This window comes from Muntiacus reevesi, chromosome 19 (assembly GCF_963930625.1).
Source record: "Muntiacus reevesi chromosome 19, mMunRee1.1, whole genome shotgun sequence".
In the NCBI taxonomy this organism is placed as follows: Eukaryota; Metazoa; Chordata; class Mammalia; order Artiodactyla; family Cervidae; genus Muntiacus; species Muntiacus reevesi.
In genome coordinates this window covers 18,711,752-18,733,853 of record NC_089267.1, presented here as the reverse complement: position 1 = coordinate 18,733,853, position 22,102 = coordinate 18,711,752, and the positions used below count along the sequence as shown (strand labels likewise).

Below are 22,102 nucleotides of genomic sequence, written 5' to 3'. Positions count from 1 at the left end.
ATAAATATAGAACTCTGATGGAAAAAAAGATCTGACGAAGTTAACTGTCCTTACGGAAGTCCCTTAAGCCCTCACTCACAGCAGCTATAAAAATAAAATCCTAAAAAAAAAAATTTTTTTTAAATAATAAAATCCTGTTAGAAGTCATTCCTGATAGGTCATTCTCTTGCTGTGGCAATTCAATGAATCATCACTTTATTTGCACTGTCTTGACAATCAGCTGCCCACTCTTACATTCGTTCAACCAATTTCCATGCTTGGCACAATTCTGGGCTTCATGGGAGATAAGAAGATGAACTGTAAATATAACTATAACACGGGACAAAATAAGCATATGAGTTATGGATGTGATGTTGGATAGAAATAGAAGAATCAAGAGAAGTTACTTTGAGATGGCAAAGGCTGAGGAAGAAGAGTTGGGTCAGGTATAGGGTCAGATTTGAAACAGGGGAGGACTTTCTGAGGTTGCAGAAACAACATCATAGATTCAGAAGGGCAACTGGAAACAGTGTGAATACAGCCAAAACTGTGCGGGGCAAGGGAGCAACCAAAGCTGGAAAGAAAAGTCAAAGCCAGCCCACCTTACAGTCTTAAACACAGGCTAAGGAAACTGGACTTTACCATTCAACAGGGGGAAGATTTTAAGCAAGAAATTATCATGATCAGAGCTGTATTCTGGAAAAATTAATCTCACAGATGTATATAACATGAAATAGAGTAGGGAGGAGAGTTGAGAACAGACTCAAGACAAAGACTGCAATCATTCAGATCAGATGGAAGGAGACTGTATAAAAAAAAATGAAATAACACCATTTGCAGCAACATGGATGGTGCTAGAGATGATCATACTAAGTGAAGTAAATCAGACAAATACCATATGATATCACTTATATGTGGAATCTAAAATATGATACAAATGAACTTATCTACAAAATAGAAACAGACTCACAGACATAGAGAAGAGACTTATGGTTGCCAAGGGGTGGGGGGAAGGGGGTAGGGATGGCCTCGGAGTTTGGGGTTGGGAGATGCAAACCAGTATATACAGAATGAATAAACAAGGTCCTACTGTACAGCATAGGGAACACGTTCAAGGTCCTGTGATAAACCATATGGAAAAGAATATATATAAATATATATGAAACATTGAATCACGTTGCTGTAAAACAGAAACTAACACATTATAAATCAACTTGTGCTCAGTCATGTCCAACTCTTTGCAACCCCCTGGACTGAAGCCCACTGGCTCCTCTGTCCATGGAATTTTCAGGGTTGTCATTTCCTACTCCAGAGGATCACCCCAGCCCAGGGACCAAACCCGAGTCTCTTGCTTCTCCTGCATTGGCAGGCAGATTCTTTACCACTCTGCCACCTGGGAAACCCAATAAATTAACTACACTTCAGTTTTTTAAATTTTTAAAAAAGGAAAAAGAAGTAAGGAGGGAGTGGATTCTAACAGTCACAGTACAGACAGTAGTGAAAGAAACCCCAACATAGAACCATCAGGACTCCATAACTCTGAAACTAACACAAAATTGTAAATCAACTGTACTCCAATAAAAATTATTTAGAAAAGAAAAAAGAACTCCATGGCTGAAGTTTTCAATTTGGCTTATTTAGAGAATCCACAAGCATGATCCAAGAGGCAGCCTGAAAGTCACTACACGTAACGAAATGAGAGAAAAATAGTTGCTACACTGATTAAAAACCAGTACACATACATTCAGAAGGATGAGTTTCACTTGAAATAAAATGGTTTATTTGAAATAAACCTTTTAAACGTCAGATCCATATTTAAACAAAAGGTCATGGGGAAAGCTAGCAAGTATCACAATGTGCAACTTGATGAAGCCTTTAGTTTGGTCCAAACCAGATGGCCAGCTAAAATAAGCATGGTACAGAGGACAATCCAATATTTCAGAATTAAAGAAATCTGTATTCTATGCACTCTTACAGGATAACCATATCTCCTCAAAGCTTTAGCCATCTGATCTGTTTCTGACCCCACTCTCCCATGAAAATTATTTTATTTTGTAGGTCACAAGTCACCAAGGGCCTCCTAACTGCATACCCAATGGAAACTTCATGGTCAATATTTCAATATTTAAGCGCTGACAACTGCTCTAAATCCTTTACTTTCCATCTGCCTCCACCTGCAAAGAATCACGCGTCCTGTTGCTTCTGCCCGACTGATTCTTCACTGACCCCTTTCTGGCTCCCCCTTCCCTCCACTGCCATGGGCCAGACAGATGCTAATTACCTCTCAGATAGACTCCGTGGTTCTCAAACTACAGTTCCTGGACCACCAGCAGCCACATCTGCAGACTTGCTGGAAGTAAAAAATGCTTGGGCCCCACGGAAGACCTACTGAATCAGAAACTCTGGGGGTAGCATCCAGTAATCTGTGACGGAGCAAGCCTTCCAGGTGACTCTGATGTGCTCCAAAATTTAAGAACCGCTGTAATCAGGACTCATCCTGCCACTGGTCTTCCCACCATTATGTCTCAGGGTCCCCAAGCCTGTGGCCAGGGTTCGATCCTAAAGGATCAATTTAACTATGTCATCCACCATCTTTTACGACAGGATTCAAAATATGTGAACACTTTTTCAACAAAAAAGAGACATCAAATGTTAACTTAAATTTGCATTCTAATGTTACTTAAATTTGTACAGACATAGAAGTTTTAGAAAACTAGCAATATCCCTTCGATTTTTTAAGCATTGATAATTTCTTACAGAGAGAAAACAAAATCAATACTTTTAACAACATTAATTTGAAATCAAGTTTTTCTGAAGCTGTGCTGTTCAGTTAGCCGGTCACTCGTGTCTGACTCTCTGCAACCTCCCGGACTGTAGCCCACCAGGCTCCTCTGTCCATGGGATTCTCAGGCAAGAATACTGGAGTGGGCTGCCATTCATGTTGGCTCCAGTCCCACTGTCCCCCATCCTTATGAATTTAGCCCCTTACAAAACAAGATCCCTTGACTTATTAGTGGGAATTCAGAAGGGAATGAATGTCAATGTCTATATCCCGCTCTTGTTCCAGAAGTCTCAGCTGCCATTTTCTACCAAAATTCTCAGCACACAATTTCATTCACCCTCTGTCACGTACATGCTGGACTAAAAGGGAAGTTGCCAGGCATGTCTTCCATCATTTCATATTGTTATTTCATTCTTACACGGTTATTTTACTCAAACATGGGGGCGATGCTTTGGCAGACCAAGTTTACTGGATGTCCTAAAAGGCAGAGACTACATGTTGAAAATTTTTAGTACCTTTTGGAACAGGAGTTCTCAAACTTGGCTGCACATATGAATCACCTGGGGACCTTTGAAAACTCCCAACACCCTGGCCACACCCCAGACCAGGGCCCCGCAATCTCTGGGGTGAAACGGAAGTATCAGAATTGCAACCTACGGGCACAGCTGAACATCAGCTATCAGAATGGTGTGGTCACCTGGAGACCTATGTCTGACACTTATGCCACATAAGCACCATGCCCCTGAAACGCATCGACCCTCCTAAGATGCATCTCCAACAAGCTCATGGACCTAGTGCATTGGTCTCTGTACCCAGGAAAATAACCTGAGTAATCCAAGGAAATCCAAAAGAAGTGCCTCACCTAAGACAAAGTTTGAGGATGTGTTTTCTGCTTGTCAGATGACACATTAATATTAACCATCCATTTCCTGTGTCCTTTAGTCAATGTGGCAATGGTAATAGTCAGGGTCAGTCTTTCTCCATTAAGTGTAATTCAGCCGGTCGCTGCCTTCATTATCTGTTACTTGGCCTAACAAGGCTATCACATGCTTGAACTGACCTGGGGCTATTTTGAGTGGCAACCTTTCAGTTCTGCAGAAATTATAAAACTGACCTAAACAAAGAAATTGATGGAGTTGCCAGGCAGCAGAGACTCCAGAATATCTATACGAGAGGAGCATAGAAGAAGCATTCTAGTTAGAGACTAAAGGCAGGTGACTTGTCTTGGTCTTACACTCCCATAGCTAGCGCATCATTTTTACTTAGATTCTATGTAGGCAGGAGATGATTTGGGGGGAGTGATGAAGATCAAAGTCGCCTTGAGCACCCCTGAGACCTCCATGTTAGCAAAGTCAGGGACCAGAGATCCACATCACTGCAACCATCGACAGAGCCCTCTTCATTTTCTTCCTTTGGCTGTTTTCCAGAGGCTGGACACTGGTCCACTTACAGCTGCATACACAGAGGGCGTGAGAAGGGGACAGGCAAGGCAAGACAGTGACCAACTGCTGAAGCCTCCACCAGACAGAGTCCCCCAGAGGAAAAGAGAAACCACATCAACGCCTAACAACTGGACCTGAACCCTTAGCAGTCCTGCTGAAACTAGGGAGGAAAGGGTCCTGCAGTTGAACAAAGACCACCATGAGAATCCACAAAGAGACACAGATCAAACCAGAAGAGGACTTGCAGCAAGGGAAAACTGGTATGTTAAACCCTCTCCCACTGAAAGCCATCTACAGCTCATCTAAAGAACCACGTCTGTTCTCTGATCCTATAAATCTGGACCACAGAGACCTTTCTGAGACAATGGAAGTGGACGGACATAGCTGACAACAGTAGCACTCCATAGCCACCAGGAAGTGTAAACTGTGAAAGGTATTTCAGTCACTTGGTTATTGCTCCCTTAGTAAAAATGAATCACCTAAGAAAGGATGAGTGCTGAAGAGTTGATGCTTTTGAACTGTGGTGCTGGAGAAGACTCTTCAGAGTCCCTTGGACTGCAAGGAGATCAAACCAGTCAGTCCTAAAGGAAGTCAATCCTGAATATTCATTGGAAGGACTGATGCTGAAGCTCCAATACTTTGGGCCCCCTGATGTGAAGAGCTGCCTCATGGGAAAAGACCCTGATGCTGGGAAAGACTGAAGGCAGGAGGAGAAGGGGACAACAGAGGATGAGATTGTTGGATGGCATCACTGACTCAATGGACATGAGTCTGAGAGTTCGGGAGATAACGAAGGACAGGGAAGCCTGGTGTGCTGAAGTCCATGGGGTCATAAAGAGTCAGACACCACTTAGTGACTGAACAACAACAATACAGGATCGCCCAGCCTGGAAACACTGGGAACAAATTTTACCAAAATTTTACTTTACTGAAATACTTAAGTGTTAATGGGAGCTAAAGCTGAGTAGTGAGCTGCCTTCTGCCTGCAGAAACAACGGGAGACCTCCCTGGTGGTCCAGCGGTTAAGTGGACCTGCAGGGAGTGGAATCTGCACTCCCAATGTTGGGGGGCCAGGTTCGATCCCTGGTCAGGGAACTAAGATCCCACAAGTCACAGCTGAGCCCACATGCCACAACTCCTGAGCCCATGCATTCTAGAACCCACTCATGGCAACTAGAGAAGCCCGTGCACTGCAGAGAAGATGCAGTACAGCCAAAATAAATAATAAAATTTTTAAAAAAAGAAAGAAGAAGAAAGAAAGAAACAACAGGAACTAAGGAATAAAAGTAATCTGGTGAGAACCGAGTGAGGGCAATGCTTCATTGAGACTATCTGGCTTTAATCCGGCTTCTAGCGATCTGAGAGAAGTCAGGAGAGGCTGGGTAGGTAAGAAGTTCCCGGTTCCCCACGTGAGTCCCTATCAGCAGACTATGTATGGGATGAAGAAAGGCCATTTAAAAGAACACAGCTAGTGCAATAATTGGATGCCACCACATCCAACTTTTCTCTTTTTCTATAAAGGTTAAACACTGTAGGCAGAGTCATAGCCTTGAGATACATATATACACACATACATACACAGAATAATCAAAAACTAGAGGGTCCCTGGGCAGAAACTCTGCAGAACATTTAACAAAGAAAAAGGTACCTTCTTTGGGCAAATGACTAAGTTGCCCTATTGGACTCGGGAATTTGTTCAGAAGGCTGTGGAACTTTTCCCTTTAATGTCTATTGATGTTTAATTTAGATTGGCGTAGATAGAATGGGTTTATGCCATTTCACATGTTCCTCTCTCTCTCTCTGTGATGAACGAACTAACATGTTCCTATAGTGATATAAAGGTTTTCCTCTTGAGTTTTGGGGAAACTTTCCATTTTCAAAAAGCAAACTGATCGCTTCTCGGCCTTTTGGCTAAGATGAAGTGTAGTATCAAAAAGCAAACTGCTCAAGTTCAGCATCTAGAGGATCTTGATTAATTAAGCACATAGTACTCTGTGTGTGTGTGTTCCCCTTTGGCTGAGAAATAAGTTTCTTTGTTTCTGTTGCACTCCAAGCCAGCCAGGACCAGAAGAGAAAAAAGAGGAGGGTGAAAAGGAGCAGCCTGCCCAGAAACAGAGATGAGGAGAAATCCCTTATTACCAACAGTGCTTAAGTGTCCAGAAGCCAAAACTACAGAAAAAGAACCTTTTGGCTAATTTTAAGATTGCCCCAATGCCACCACTTCTGGCTGGTGGTCAGAGGCCCTCAGGGGCGAGAGGGCTGGCAGGATGCCCCTGCAGAAGGTCAGGCATTTCACCGCAGAAGCTGCCTTTGGGTTCACCTGCTCAGTCGGAAACCAAAAGCTTTTTGTCCAAGAGGTTTCCCAAGTGATTCCTTAGCACGTGACACTCGCCAACCTTTACCTAACTGATCCCTCATCCTCTCTGCCAATCGAAGCCATGGAGACACTCATTAGGAACAGAAGACAGAGCCCGGGGCTCCCATCATCTCTGACTTGCCACAGAAGGTCTCACTCTGCAAGGATCTTGCAGATGACACAAATACTGTTGTCCATGCGGGCTGCTTTTACAGGCTACTCCCAACTTGACTAGAAAGTTGGGATTTAATTATTCCATGACTTTGTAACTGCATGGAAGGTGCGAACCAGTGGAATTTCGAATTAGAATTGAAGCACAGACTGTCTAGCCATGTAACCACCTACACATTTAGATTCAAACCTCCTGAGACAGGTAAGTGACAATAGCTTCACATGGGAGTGTGTCAAAGTTAAGCAGCCACAGCCACCAGGCACGCTACTTTTAGAAGAAAGAGCATTCTCAGTTGTAATTTAATGGGTCTGTGATCTGTTTCCTTAAGATGAACAAAAGAGGTGGGAAAAGCCAAGGATTTCCAGATACAGAGCAATCTGAACTGCCCATAAAAAATCATTATGGGTCTTCTTTCATTCCCTGGGAATGAAATGAACCTGGGATTCATATCTGGAATCTAAAATGAAGCCTTATAATTCAAAAATTAGACTTGAGTCAAATGAGCAGCAATTCTGAAACCATGAAAAATGAAGTTAAAAAAAATTGCTGGTTGTAATGTGTAAAAATTGGGAAGTAAGCCGTCCCAACTAAAACAATTAAAAATACCAAGTGCATCCTAATCCAGGAAATATGACATGCTGAAGAAAGAAGTTTGTGTTTTTCCCTCTGTTCAAAGTACCAGCCTCAGGGCTTCTCTGCTGGCCCAGTGGTTAAGACTGCACGGTTCCAATGTGGGGGCCTCGGGTTCAATCCCCAGTCAGGAAACTAAGAGCCCACATACCTTGCAGTATAGTCAAAAAGCAAAATTAAAAAAAAAAAAAAAGTGCCAGTCTAGAAGAGGATTTTCATAAGATCTACCACCAGATTTAGGAAGCTAACGTAGCAACATCATCCCTGATAATAAATGGACAAACGAGATATGTCATACTTGACAGTGAAAATATAAAACAAGACTTTTTACTCTCTTTTAATCTAAGTTGTTCTTGATATACTTCCATTTTTCAAAATTTTTAATGATGATGTTAAAAAAGATATATGAATCAAGCTTATCCTTTCTGACAATAATGGTCTCTATTCCCATTTTTCCTGGTCTCCTTTCATCTAAGCCCCTCTCCTAAGCCCCTATCGGTGCTCATATCTGATCACTTTAAAAGCCTGCCATTGTCAAACAATGTTGAGAAAAACTGGCTTAAGGGCATTACACTTGATGCTGAAAATGTCAAAGAGAACACCTGCTGGCAGTTCTAACACTTATTGTTTAATCAACTAAGATAAAAAAAAAAGTCAAAGCACCAGCTGCCACCTCAGAACAGCTTAATGCATTAAAAAAAATTGTCCACAAAACGTCACAAAAAATGTCATTAAAAACTATTTAATACAGATTACCGATGACTAGCTGCTTCTGATCCCAGGAACAATCCAAACCCTTAAGCTTTGTTTATTAAAATTCCTTATCAATTCCTTATATTTCTCAAGCTTTTCTATATCAGTGAGTTGCTCATTTATAAATAAAAACAAAAGACAATGTAGAGCCAAGAGCTCAGAACTGTGTTCTGGCTCTGGTTCCCCCACTTGCCCCTGGGCAACTTGGTAACAGGATCTAACCTCTCAGAACTTCAGTCTCAGTATAATGTGAAGAAGGACTGGATCAAGGTTTCTCAACCTCAGAGCTTTGCCATTTGGGGTCAAATCACTCTGTTTAGACAGCTGCCTCCTGCCCCAAGAGACGGTTATCGGCATTCCTGACCCCTACCTGCTGCATACCAGTGGCAATCCCCAGATGGGACAGCCAGAACTGCCTCTAGATGTGGCCAAACGCTCCCAGGAGGGCAAAGCCACCCTAGCTGAGAATCCCTGAGCTAGATATATACTCAATTTCTCTCCAGTTCTAATACGCCATAGCCTTTCCTGGTGGCTCAGTGGTAAACAATCTGCCTGCAATGTAGGATAGAGTCCAATCCCTGGGTCGGGATGATCCCCTGGAGAAGGAAATGGCAACCATTCCCAGTATTCTTGCCTGGGAAATCCCAGGGACAGAGGAGCCTGGTGGGCTACAGTCCATGGGGTTGCAAAAGAGCCAGACACAACTTGGCGACTGAGCACATACACAAACTAATACCCTACAAAACAGATTAAATATCTAAATCTCTTAAATGTTATTTGTTAAGTCACTGGTCATCATGATGACTGTGAAGATATTCAGTTTGATCTTTAGAGAAGTTGAAATACAGTGACTGTACCAATTCTAATATATTTTTCTTTAATGAAAACTCACAAAAGGACGTTAAAGAAATATGTAAAGGAAACTAATACAAATTAAGTATATGCTAATAATACATTCATCCCACTTTTGAGGATAACTCCTTCAACTGGATAAAAAGAAAGGCATTTTGACATGTTCTTTAACTAATTTGTCTACGTGTGTGCTTTCAGTAAACAAAGGGGCCTTATAATAGCGGGAGCAATGTGAAGTGCCTGACTTTTAGGAAGAGAACACCTGCTGGCAGTTCTAACATTTATTGTTTAATCAACTAAGATAAAAAAAAGTCAAAGCACTAGCTGCCACCTCAGAACGGTTTAATGCATTAAAAAATTAGTCCACAAAAGCGTCACAAAAAATGTCATTAAAAACTATTTAATACAGATTACTGATGACTAGCTGCTTCTGATCCCATGAACAATCCAAACAACTACTATCAATCCTTTTAAAATAGTTTTTTAAGCATATTAGAAAAAAAAAAGTTTACATCTTCTTATGAATTTTTGTTTTTGCTCCAAATTCATGGACACTTACATACAATCTAAATCTGGTATTCAGTCTGTCCTGAAGTTTTGTTTTGTTTTTTTCTTTTTATTTTTATTAGTTGGAGGCTAATTACTTTACAATATTGTAGTGGTTTTTGCCATACACTGACATGAATCAGCCATGGATTTACATGTATTCCCCATCCTGATCCCCCCTCCCCCTTCCCTCCCCGTCCCATCCCTCTGGGTCTTCCCAGTGCACCAGCCCTGAGCACTTGTCTCATGCATCCAACCTGGGCTGGCGATCTGTTTCACACTTGATAGTATACTTGTTTTTCTAGTTATACTTGTTACTCTCTCAGATCATCCCACCCTCGCCTTCTCCCACAGAGTCCAAAAGTCTGTTCTGTACATTTGTGACTCTTTTTCTGTCTTGCATATAGGTTTATCATTACCATCTTTCTAAATTCCATATATATGTGTTAGTATACTGTATTGGTGTTTATCTTTCTGGCTTACCTCTGTATAATGGGCTCCAGTTTCATCCATCTCATTAGAACTGATTCAAATGAATTCTTTTTAATGGCTGAGTAATATTCCATTGTGTATATGTACCATAGCTTTCTTATCCATTCATCTGCTGATGGGCATCTAGGTTGCTTCCATGTCCTGGCTATTATAAACAGTGCTGCGATGAACATTGGGGTGCACGTGTCTCTTTCAGATCTGGTTTCCTCGGTGTGTATGCCCAGGAGTGGGACTGCTGGGTCATATGGCAGTTCTATTTCCAGTTTTTAAGAATCTCCACACTGTTCTCCATAGTGGCTGTACTAGTTTGCATTCCCACCAACAGTGTAAGAGGGTTCCCTTTTCTCCACATCCTCGCCAGCATTTATTGCTTGTAGACTTTTGGATAGCAGCCATCCTGACTGGCGTGTAATGGTACCTCATTGTGGTTCTGATTTGCATTTCTCTGATGATGAGTGATGTTGAGCATCTTTTCATGTGTTTGTTAGCCATCTGTATGTCTTCTTTGGAGAAATGTCTGTTTAGTTCTTTGGCCCATTTTTTGATTGGGTCATTTATTTTTCTGGAATTGAGCTGCAGGAGTTGCTTGTATATTTTTGAGATTAATCCTTTGTCTGTTTCTTCATTTGCTATTATTTTCTTCCATTCTGAAGGCTGTCTTTCACCTTACTTATAGTTTCCTTTGTTGTGCAAAAGCTTTTAAGTTTAATTAGGTCCCATTTGTTTATTTTTGCTTTTATTTCCAGTATTCTGGGAGGTGGGTCATAGAGGATCTTGCTGTGATTTATGTCGGAGAATGTTTTGCCTATGTTCTCCTCTAGGAGTTTTATAGTTTCTGGTCTTACATTTAGATCTTTAATTCATTTTGAGTTTATTTTTGTGTATGGTGTTAGAAAGTGTTCTAGCTTTATGTATATACTTCAATAGGGGAGATAAACCAGGTAGTCCATATTCCCAAAGAATTGTCATTAGTTTACCAAATTATTTTTTCACCTAGCAAAATTAGTTTTAACTGCCCAGAGGCCAAACCTCATCTCACAGATCCCCTTTCTTCAGTGGAACCTGACACGTCATCCAAGAGAATGGTTATCATTCGAGTAACCCTCTCTTCGCAGGAGGAACTTATAATGTAAGCTCACTTTTTCCTGTTGAAGATGTTAATTTCCCATTTCAGGTACAAGTATGAGACATGTCAAAAGACTTTGCCTTCAGCCTCCACATTTAAAACTAATACTGGAAAGGGGATTCTTTAAGAGAAAATTAAGAAATACATAAGTACTCTCTATTAAAACAGATAAGTAACAAGGTATTGTATAGCACAGGAAACTCTATCCAATATTGTGTAATACTAACATGGGGAAAGAATCTGAAAATCAATGAATATATGTGTGTGTGTAACTGAATCACTTTGCTGTACAGCTGAAACTAACACAACACTGTAGATGAACAATCCTCCAACAATGTTAAAGAGAGAGAGAATTAAGTGCCCAAAGCAGACCACAGTTCTAAGATGGCATAATTATTACACTCATAAAACCTCTTCATGTAAAAGAAATCAAAGCCTAAAGCAAATGTGTTCCTCTTTCTAAAAAAGATAAAAGCATAAAGAATATCTAAACGTATGCTCTCCTTTCACTTTACTGACGAGTATGCTGGAGCTCAAAGTCAATTCCCAAATATTGGCAGATGACAGAAGAAAACGCGCCTTCTCCCCAGGCCTGCCCTAGTTTTCCTTCCTGAATTCAGTGTCTTAAAGCATCTGGTTATACAATTTCTCTGAAGTTTACATAAGAAAACAAGTGAGTGATTATATTCCTTTTCCCAAGTTGCTACAAGCCATAGTCGAGGTGGACAGAAATGAATAGTCATGGAAAAACATCAAATCCCATGAAAAGGCAGATGTTTAGGCCTGTAAACTAATTCTGCCCAAGTCCTCTGCTGCTCCTTTTCTCACCTCCGTGCATGCATGCTCCGACGCCCAGTTGTGTCTGACTCTGAGACTCCACGGAGTGTAGCCCACCAGGCTCCTCTGTCCGTGGGATTTCCCAGGCAAGGATCCTGGAGTGGGTTGCCATTTCCTTCTCCAGGGGATCTTCCTGACCTAGGGATCCAACTCGAGATCAAGGAGTTATCTCACATAAAAAGGTTAAACCTGCCGTGTGTTAATGAGGTTGTGCTCTTCTATTTTCAGTTTCCAAGCACTCTTTTTCTGTTCTGTCAAAGGACAAGGAAGCAGAAATGCAGTTTGGTGATGCTAAACTCGCACTTATTTGGGTTATCTGGGGTACAAAACAGCTCTCTTGGGATTTCGCTGGTGGTTCCGGGGTTAAGACTCCGCCCTTCTAATGCAAGGGGCACAGACTCTATCCTTGATAAGGGACATCAGATCCCACATGGCATGACAAAAAAAAAATTTTTTTAAGTTCTATCTCCCTTCGTTTGTTTTTTTTTTTTTTAATAGTATTGCCCCTAATGAGCCAATTTCTTATTTTTAATATTAAGTAGTATTCAGCTTCACAATATTTATTATGTCAGTAACCCTCAATCCAAACTCTCTTCTGGCCGAATTTAAAACCCTCAATAGGGACAGTCTCATTTCAAAGTGTAGGCTGCCACCTACTGGCCGATCCCTTCTCAACACCCAGCTCTCCTCAGAAAGTGAATCAATTCCCCCCAAGAGGTTTGCCTGCTATGTCATTCAAAGCATTCAGTTACATCAACATAATCTTTGTAATTCTTTTCAATACAAAATCTTCAAACAACAATGATTTACTGTATATCACAGGGAACTATATTCAATATCTTGTAATAAACTATAATGGAAAAGAATCTTTAAAAGTATAGCGATTCAATACATACAAATATGTATAACTGAATCACTTTGTTGTACATCTGAAACAAATACAATATTGTAAATCAATTATATTTCAATTAAAATTTTTTTAATTAAATAAATATAAAATCTTTTAACTTCAAAAAAAAGAGACTACCAAGCAAGTATGTTTCTGTATAGCTTAAAATTCCAAGCATATACTCAAAAGGGTAGAACAGTATTTTTAAAAGATGTGCTATTTCTTAAATATACAAAAAGTTCTGTTTGGATAGATTTCTCTTCCCCATTTCCTTTATTCCTCACTCCTGAAAACTGAAGCTCATTTCCTCTTAGAGTCATGGTGATTTAATTGTTCATCTTGATCTGGAATTATTCAAAATTTGAATTCATAGTCCTAAAGCTAGTGTAAAAATTCACAACATCTGCTTACAGTAAAGCTAAGAATTAAACAGCTGTTAATTAGTTCAACTTCTCGTCATGTAAACATAAATCTGCCAGCGCCTTCTACAAGCGGTGGACAGCTAGTTTCTCCCTGGTTTAAGCTATTTTTAAGGACAGCTAGTTTCTCCCTGGTTTAAGCTATTTTTAAGGACAGCTAGTTTCTCCCTGGTTTAAGCTATTTTTAAGGAAAAATTTGACCAACTAAAATCATTAAAGGGAAATAAGGAAAACCCCTTTCTGAGGCAGCAGGCCCCTGTCTTGGTGAAAGAGTGAAGGGTAACTATATTCAGCAACATTCACTCAATAAATACTGTCTGATACTATTAGAATATATATTTTAGAATATATATTTAGAATATATATAGAATATATTTAGAATATATATATATCAGATATATATATAATAGATAGATAGAATATAGATAGAATTATATATTCTATCTAGAATATAGATAGAATTATTATAGATATATCTATATAGAGAGATAGAATATAGATAGAATTCTATATATATAGAATATATATAGAATATATTGTAAATATATATTTAGAATATATATATCATTAGAAGCTAATGATGCAAGATGATTTAAATGCCTATTGCCTTGGAGAGGTTGTCTGATATAGAAATCTCTTGGGAAGACAATTATAACATGTAATTGCAATTTTGCAATATGCAAAAGACGTAAACATATGGACAGTGATAAGCAGTGACTGGATAAGCTCAGAGAGTCAGAAAGAATGCTTTTCTCTCTTCTTGGCAACAGTAGTTTCAGGTGTTCAGCCCAGCAATTCATATATTCATATATAATGTATATACATGAAGAAGAATTTGAGAGTCTGAAGAAGAAAAGATATGTATACATTTTTCCTTCTTCAGATTCTCTTCCCTTATATTAATAGGTTATTACAAAACATTGAGTATAGTTCCCTGTGCTATACTGTATGTCCTTGTTGGTTATCTGTTTTATATGTAGGAGTGTGTATATGTTAACCCCACACTCCTAGCTTATCTCTCTCCCACCCTTTTCCCTTCAGTAACCGTAAGTTTGTTTTCTATGTCTGTGAGTCTCTTTCTGTTTTGGAAATGAGTTCATTTATATCTTTTCTTTTTCTTTTTTAGATTCCACATATAAGTGATATCATATGTTATTTATCTTTCTATTTTGGAAATGAGTTCATTTATATCTTTTTTTCTTTTAGATTCCACATATAAGTGATATCACATGCTATTTATCTTTCTGCCTGATTTATTTCACTTAGCATGATAATCTCTAGGTCCATCCATGTTGCTACAAATGGCATTATTTCATTCTTTTTTTATGGCCAAGTTTCCATCACAGGTATGTACTGAATCTTCCTTATCCACTCATCTGCTGATGGACATTTAGGCTGCTTCCACGTCTTGGCTATTGTAAACTGTGCTGCAATGAACACTGGGATCCTGTATCTTTTCAATTTATGGCATTCTCTGGATGCACGCCCAGAGTGGGGTTGCAGGATCGTATGGCAATGTCACCTTTAGCTTTGCTTGCTTTTTATTTTTTATTTTTGGCTGCACTGAGTCCTCATTGCTACACACAGGCTTTCTCTAGTTGCAGCAGGCAGGCGTTACTCTCTACTTGCAGTGCACAGCTTTTCACTGCTGTGACTTCTCCTGTTGAGGACACAGGCTCCAGGGCGCGTGAGCTTCAGGAGTGACGGCAGACAGGCCTTCCCTAGTTGTGCGTGAGCACAGGCTCAGAAGTTGTGGCCCACAGGCTTAGCTGCCCCGTGGCATTTGGGATCTTAGTTCCCAGACCAGGGGTTGAACCCATGTCCCCTGCGTTGGCAGGCAGATTCTTAACCACTGAATCACCGGGGAAATACCAGTGATCAAAGTAAAAAATACTTTTCAGTTGTTTAAGGAAACTTCATATTCTCCATAGTAACTGTACCAGTTTACATTCCCACCAGTAGTGTAGAAGGGTTCCCTTTTCTCCCCACTCACTCCAGCATTTATTATTCGTAGACTTTTTGATGTTGGCCATTTGGACCATGTGAGGTGGGTGATATCTCAGTGTAGTTTTGATTTGCATTTCTCTAAGAATTAGTGACGGTGAGCATATTTCCATGTACCATTTGGCCACTTGTATGTCTTCCTTGGAGAAATGTCTGTTGAAGTCTTTTGCCCATTTTTTGATTAGGTTGTTTTGTTTTAGGAAGAGCCTTAAAAAGAAGACCTGTGAAGGTAAAAGAGGAGTTTCCCCAGGGAATTGGGGGGGGGGGGGGGAGGGAATCCAAACCACAAGTGCAAAGGAAGAGAGATGAAAAACTCACAGACTGAAGGGGAAATAATTCAGTTTTAATAAAGGAAATGAGGCCAGGTGAGTGGGAAGAGGGCAGATCTCAAAATCTCCTGCATATTCTGCAAAGAAATGCACATTTTAGCTTGATCACACTGACATCAAGGTTGGGACAGGAGGGAGGGCGATTACTAAGAAAAGCAACGCAACTATCCAAGCAGAGATAATTCGGGTACAAAGCAAGTCTCCAGGGTAGTGAGGATGGAAAGGAGAGGCCACAGTAAAGACAAACTCTGCAGATAAAATCAGAGGACCTAATGAATGTGGCGAATGAGACAGAGGGAAGAGACTAGAACCTCCTCAATCTTCCGGCCTGAGTAACCAAGTGGATGATGGTACATTCGCTAAGAAATGTAGGAGGAGGCGTGGATTTTCTGGGAGAACATAATAAATTCAGCCGAGTTTGAAAACATGAGCGTGGAAATGCTGAGCCTGAAGTGACGGGAACACCACAGCGAAGACTGCAGTGGGCTGAGGGGCAGGACACAGAGGGGACACTCAGGCCCGAGGTCCAGACTGGAGATGGAAATTCAGAAGCTTGGAAGTCACCAAGCCGTCCTCACAAGAAGTAAAAAGCGGGACACACTGTAAAATCAACAACTTTTCTTGGACCCACTAGAGAAGCAAGGCCACAGAGCAAACGGCCGACCCCGAGGATGGAGAGGCAGACGGGAGAATGCAGGGTCTCTCGGCTGTGCAGAGCAGAGACCAGAAGCGGGGCAGGAAACCTGGGCTGTAGCTGAGGAATAGTTGGAGCTTCCGTGAGGACAAGTCTGAGAGTTAACAACTCAGAAGACCCAGTCATAGGGGCCCCCCATACCGTTTTGTGAAGTTTCCCTTCAGGAGCTCGATCGGGTTTCCACAGTAAGTGTCAGAGAAAATCCCCTCTTGCCTCCAGCAAGGGAAGTAAATGAGGAACCATTCTGAAACAAGCCTGAGCACTCCCTCCTCAAGGAAAACCCACTAGCTAACCAGAGCTCAGCCTCGTGTGTAGCATCGGAACCCCGCTGACCTCGGGGCAGGAAAAGACCCAACTCCAGCTCTCTCTAGTCACCCAGTTCTAACGAAGGTGGAGAGAAAAAGCTAAGAAACATTTGGGAAGTTCATGGTCCAGGGGCACATGCTCACTTAAAAGACAGACCAACTCAGAGGATCATAGAACACTGACCCTTACCCCACAAACACCTCACCACCACATTCTGAAAGGCCTACTTACAGCACTTCCTTTTACCCAATGCGTCACATCTGGCTAACAAGGAAAGAATAACAAGGCACACCAAAAGGCAAAAAGCACAATTTGAAGAGACAGCACAAGCATCAGAACCAGATGTGGCAAGGATACGGGAATTATCAGACTGGGAATTTAAAACAACTATGGTTAATATGCTAGGCTTCCCTGGTGGCGCAGCAGTAAAGAATCCGCCTGCAATGCAGGAGATATAGGAGACGCCAGTTCAATCCCTGGGTCTGGAAAATCCCCTGGAGAAGAAAATGGCAACCCACTCCAGTATTCTTGCCTGGAGAATCCCACGGACAGAAAAACCTGGAGGGCTACAGTCCATAGGGTTGCAAAGAGTTGCGACTGAGCAAGCACACACACACACACGTGATTAAAATGCTAAGGTCTCTACTGGACAAAATAGACACCAGGCAACAACAAATGGGCAATGTAAACAGAGATAAAAATCCTAAAGGAAAAAAAAAGTCTAATTGTATGTTTTAAATACTAACACATATAAATATATTCAAATATGGCCTTGAAGTGTATATAATATCAAGATATGTCTAGTGGTTTTCTCAAGTTTATCTCTGCTGGCTTGGGCAATTTTTATTTTCTTCTTTATGCTTTTCTACATCTTCCAAATGTTCCACAATGCATATGCATTTAGAAATCAAATGCATAAAGGTTTCTAATTTTTTTTTTTTTTGGCTGCACTGGGTCTTCATTGCACTGGGTCTTCATTCCTCTAGTTGCAGGACACAGGTTTCCCCTATTGCAGAGCACAGACTCTAGAGCTTGCAGGCTTCGACAGTCACAGGGCACCGGGCTGAGTTGCCCCACAGCCTGTGGACTCTTAGCTCCCCAACCAGAGACAGAACCCACATCCCCTGAGTGGGAGGCAAATTTCCAACCACTGGACCAGCAGGGAAGCCCCTTTGATTTCTTTTTGAAGATCTAAAGTCTCTAGGAGTCAAAATAAGCTGGGGCTAACTGAGATAGTTTGAGATGGCTGAGATGGAGCCAACAATCTCACCTCTGTTAAAACAGACAGTTGAGGAGAAAGCAGACGGACAGGACCCAAATGAAACTGCTGCAAAAAGGAAGGGGAAAGAACAACCTGAGCGCTCCTGACAAGTGGGAGGGAACACATGATTTCCTGGACTCAGCTAGGGTTTCAGATGCAAGTATAACATCAGAGGAAGAGAGGAACAAGAAGGAACAAATAGGAGGGAAAAAAAAATTCTTAAGGCCCCTCACTGCTTTTTCCACCCACATGAGCTTTACAGGGCAGTGGTAAAGGCCAGAAGAAAGGCAAGTGTCAACTCCTACCCAAACTCAACTGCTTTGATTTCCAGATTAGATACGGCTGAGGAAACAAATGAAAGGTCAAAGCAACTCCAAGGAAGGCAGTGCAACAGCAAGGCAGTGGGACACATTCCTTACAGAGCAAATCCACAGTGAGGATGCTGGAATGGGCCAGTATGTTTCCTCTGATGGCTGTAAGTCTGAGCTGAATGAAGCAAGTGATAGCAATGGGCAGAAACGGATCACGTGCCAGGCAGAAGGCACCGATCGGCGGGGATGAAACGTGGAAGGATGCTGTGATGGTTAATGACAGGTGCCAACTGGCTAGGTGATGTGGCCCGGCTGTCAGATACCAGTCCAGATACTCTGAGAAGGTATTTTTAGATGTGATTAACATCTAAGTAAAGCAGATTATCCTTCTTAATGTGGATGGGCTTCATTCAATCACTTGAAGGCCTTAAAGGGAAAGACTGCTGCTGCTGCTGCTGCTGCTGCTGCTGCTAAGTCGCTCAGTCGTGTCCGACTCTGTGAGGCCCCATGGGCCGCAGCCCACCAGGCTCCTCCGTCCAGGGGGTTCTCCAGGCAAGAACCCTGGAGTGGGTTGCCATGGCCTTCTCCAAAGGGAAAGACTAAGGTTTCCCAAACCAGAAGAAATTTGTCCTGAAGACTGCCTGGTTTTCTCGTCGGCTGGCTTGCCCTACAGATTTCCGACTTGTGAGCCCCTCAATGGTGGGAGCCAATTCCTTAAAATATAAATCTCTGGTTCTCGCTCTCTCAATACAGATTGTATTATGCTAAGTCACCTCAGTCATGTCTGACTCTTTGAGACCCTATGGACTGTAACCACAACTCTTCTGTCCATGGGATTCTCCAGGCAAAAATACTGGAATGGGTTGTCATTGCCTCCTCCAGGGCATCTTCCCAACCCAGGGATCGAACCCGTATCTTTCATGTCTCCTGCATTGGCAGGCGGGTTCTTTACCACTAGCACCATCTGGGAAGTATGTACAGGTATAAACATAGATATAGATGGGGCATCCACAGAGGTTCAGAGGCAAAAAAAAAAAAATCCACCTGCATTGCAGAAGATACAGGAGATGCTGGTTTGATCTCTGAGTCCTGAAGGTCCCCTGGAGGAAGGCATGGAAACCCACTCCAATATTCTTGCTCCGAAAATCCCACGGACAGAGGAGCCTGGCGGGCTAAGGTCCATGGGGTCACAGAGTTGGACATGACTGAAGCGACTAAGCATACTACAGCACATATAGATATAAAAACATATACATATACAGGTATATTTTATACACACACACACACATCTACTCACACATAGGTATATCCTAATAGTTCGATTTCTCTGGAGAATCCTAATGCAGATAATAAAAGATGAACAGTGACCAACAGGGCATAACCGTGAATGGGATTGAAATTGGCAAAAGTAGGGCAGCAATAAGAGATTGAAGATCCCCAGATGTAGGAATGACATAACGAACAATACATTTAATGAAGAATACTTTGGAATCTATAATATGTATAATATGAACTAGATCAGAGGGAAGCTACAGTTAGAACACATTTAGTGAAATCTAGGCCAAAGCAGCCTGGGGGTGGCTGTGGAAACAAAAGGAATCTGATGATGCAATACAGACATGGCAAACATCTTAACAGGCATACTTTGTACTGCCAAGACGTGTAAACTCTACAGGAATACTGTTCATGTATAAAGATACTAACTTACCATACTTGTCTCGCAAGCCAACAGTACACCTAAAGACTCCACCAAAGGCAACGTCTTCACCAAATATTACTGAAAAACAATAAAGAATACGTTGTATCTAATCATTCCTAAAGGATTCTAACAGTGAGAAATAAGTAATGTAAATGTCTACATATGAAATCAGAAAACAGAAATGGACTCCGAGATCTAAATCAAGGTTTCCCAATTTCGACACGAGTGGCACTTTGGACTGGATGATTCTTCTGTCCTAGTGGCCTGTGTGTTGCAGACAAAGAGCGACACGCCTGGTCTTTGTCCAGTGGGTGGGCTGCTGACCGCACAAGCGGTAACAGCCGACGGGGTCTCCAGACAGTGTGACGTGTAAGGGGAGGAGTCTCCGCTGAGAAAGAAACACTAATCTGGAACCTCGAAAAGTAGTCAAGTAACTTAACAAGCCAGACAGCAAGAGGCAGAGCTGTGACTCACACTCTAGGCATATGTGTCCCTTGGGCAGTGGCTTTTGAGGGGTGTTTCTGTTGGCTTGGGGGTGGGGGGCGTTAATGATTCCTCCCTTTTTTAAGGAATCCTGTGGATCATTTTTAAAGTCTTTAATTGAATTTGTTACAATATTGCTTCTGTTTTTATGTTTCTGGTTCTTTGGTTGCAAGGCATGTGGGATCTCGGCTCTCCAATCGGGGATCTAACCTGCACCTCCTGCATCGAAAGGCGAAGTCTTAACCACTGGACCACCAGGGAAATCCCCTGATTTTTTTTTTTAATATACAATATACAATAAGAGTCAGCAATTTGAAGAAGCTGAAGGAACAGCATTTCAAGCTGACAGAATAGTCACAAGTAGGAGAGTGACATAGACAGCAAGTATAATGGAATGTAAAGAGCAAGGCAAAGAATAGTTCTGGTGAAAACTCAGGGGTGCTACGTAGGCAAGGCAAATTAAACTAAGGGGATGTTCACAAAGCTGAATTCTAATCCCATTAATGCACCTCACCAGCTTCAAAGACCTCGAGAAAATAACTCACCCTTATCTATGTGACTATATCAGTCATTCTCTTTCAAAACAAAGCAAGTCCAGCTCTCACTTCTCCTAAAAACTAACCTGCTTTCCACTTGACCTTTAAACCAGAGATTCTCAAGGGGAAACCCAAGGTATACTAAATATACACATAAAGTCAAGTCAATCTAATTTAGAAAACACACAGCAATACAACTCTTTTTATATCAATAATTCAATTTAATAAGATAAAGTACTTATAAAGTTAATTATCAATATTAAAGTTATTTTCCAAAAAAATCTTACAAGTTGAATGATAATGTATCCCAAATGAAAGCACAGAACTAAACTCTCATTTTGTATCAATAAATAAATAGCTGAACAAAGTGATACTTTCCATTTTTTCTATATGCTAGAGAAACAGTAGCACATATTGTAAAAGGTATTATGTTAATGTATTATCAGGACCACACATACCATGGAAGAAAGTTAGTTTAATGATGTCAGTGTCAGATATACAGGAGAACTAATTCATAATAAGAGGATAAAAATGTGTTTAATATCATAATTTGATTATTTAGCCTTAAGCATTTGTTCAGATCTTGTAAAACTTTCAAGTAGATATAATGCTATTCATTGAGCTCCAGACAAATATTTCCAGCAAATCTTCGATTCTGAATTAACACAACTACCACAGTCAAGCGAGGCTTCCCTCGTGGCTCAGCAGTAACGAATCTGCCTACCAATGCAGGAGACGAGGGTTCGGTCCCTGGGTCGGAAAGATCCCCTGGAGAAAGAGATGGCAACCCACACCAGTATTCTTCACTGGAAAATCCCATGGACAGGGGAGTCTGGTGGGCTACAGTCCATAGGTTGCAAAACAGCTGGACATGACTTAGCAACTAAACAACAACAACCACAGTCAAGCACAAAGGAAGTTTACCTGCTGTAGGATCTTTGGCCAATGAGTTATCTAAGGCACTTGTTACTGCCTGGAAGAGATTCATTTTCTGAGTTTGCCCTGTGAAAATTAAAAAAAAAAAATTATGTATTATAACGAATTATATAACAAATCACATATTATAATCAGTTTTTTAATAGTCGATTAAACTTTGATTAAAGCCAAGGCAGAAAGGAAAGCATGGAATATATTACACAAATTTACTGGGTTATTTAGCATGGTAAGGTCCCTGTGGAAGATATAAAAGCAATACAACTTTAAG

General features: G+C 41.2%; 1 protein-coding gene across 1 annotated transcript in view; it reads right to left on the bottom strand.

Annotated features, from left to right (window-relative positions):
- Positions 1 to 22,102, bottom strand: part of BCKDHB (branched chain keto acid dehydrogenase E1 subunit beta) — a 257,499-nt gene that overhangs the window by 223,628 nt on the left and 11,769 nt on the right. Inside the window, exons 2-3 of the mRNA XM_065911327.1 lie at positions 21,823 to 21,900; positions 19,889 to 19,957 (exon numbers count right to left, since the gene is read on the bottom strand). Of these exons, the coding sequence (XP_065767399.1) occupies positions 19,889 to 19,957; positions 21,823 to 21,900 (147 nt within the window). The remainder of the gene's footprint in view (positions 1 to 19,888; positions 19,958 to 21,822; positions 21,901 to 22,102) is intronic.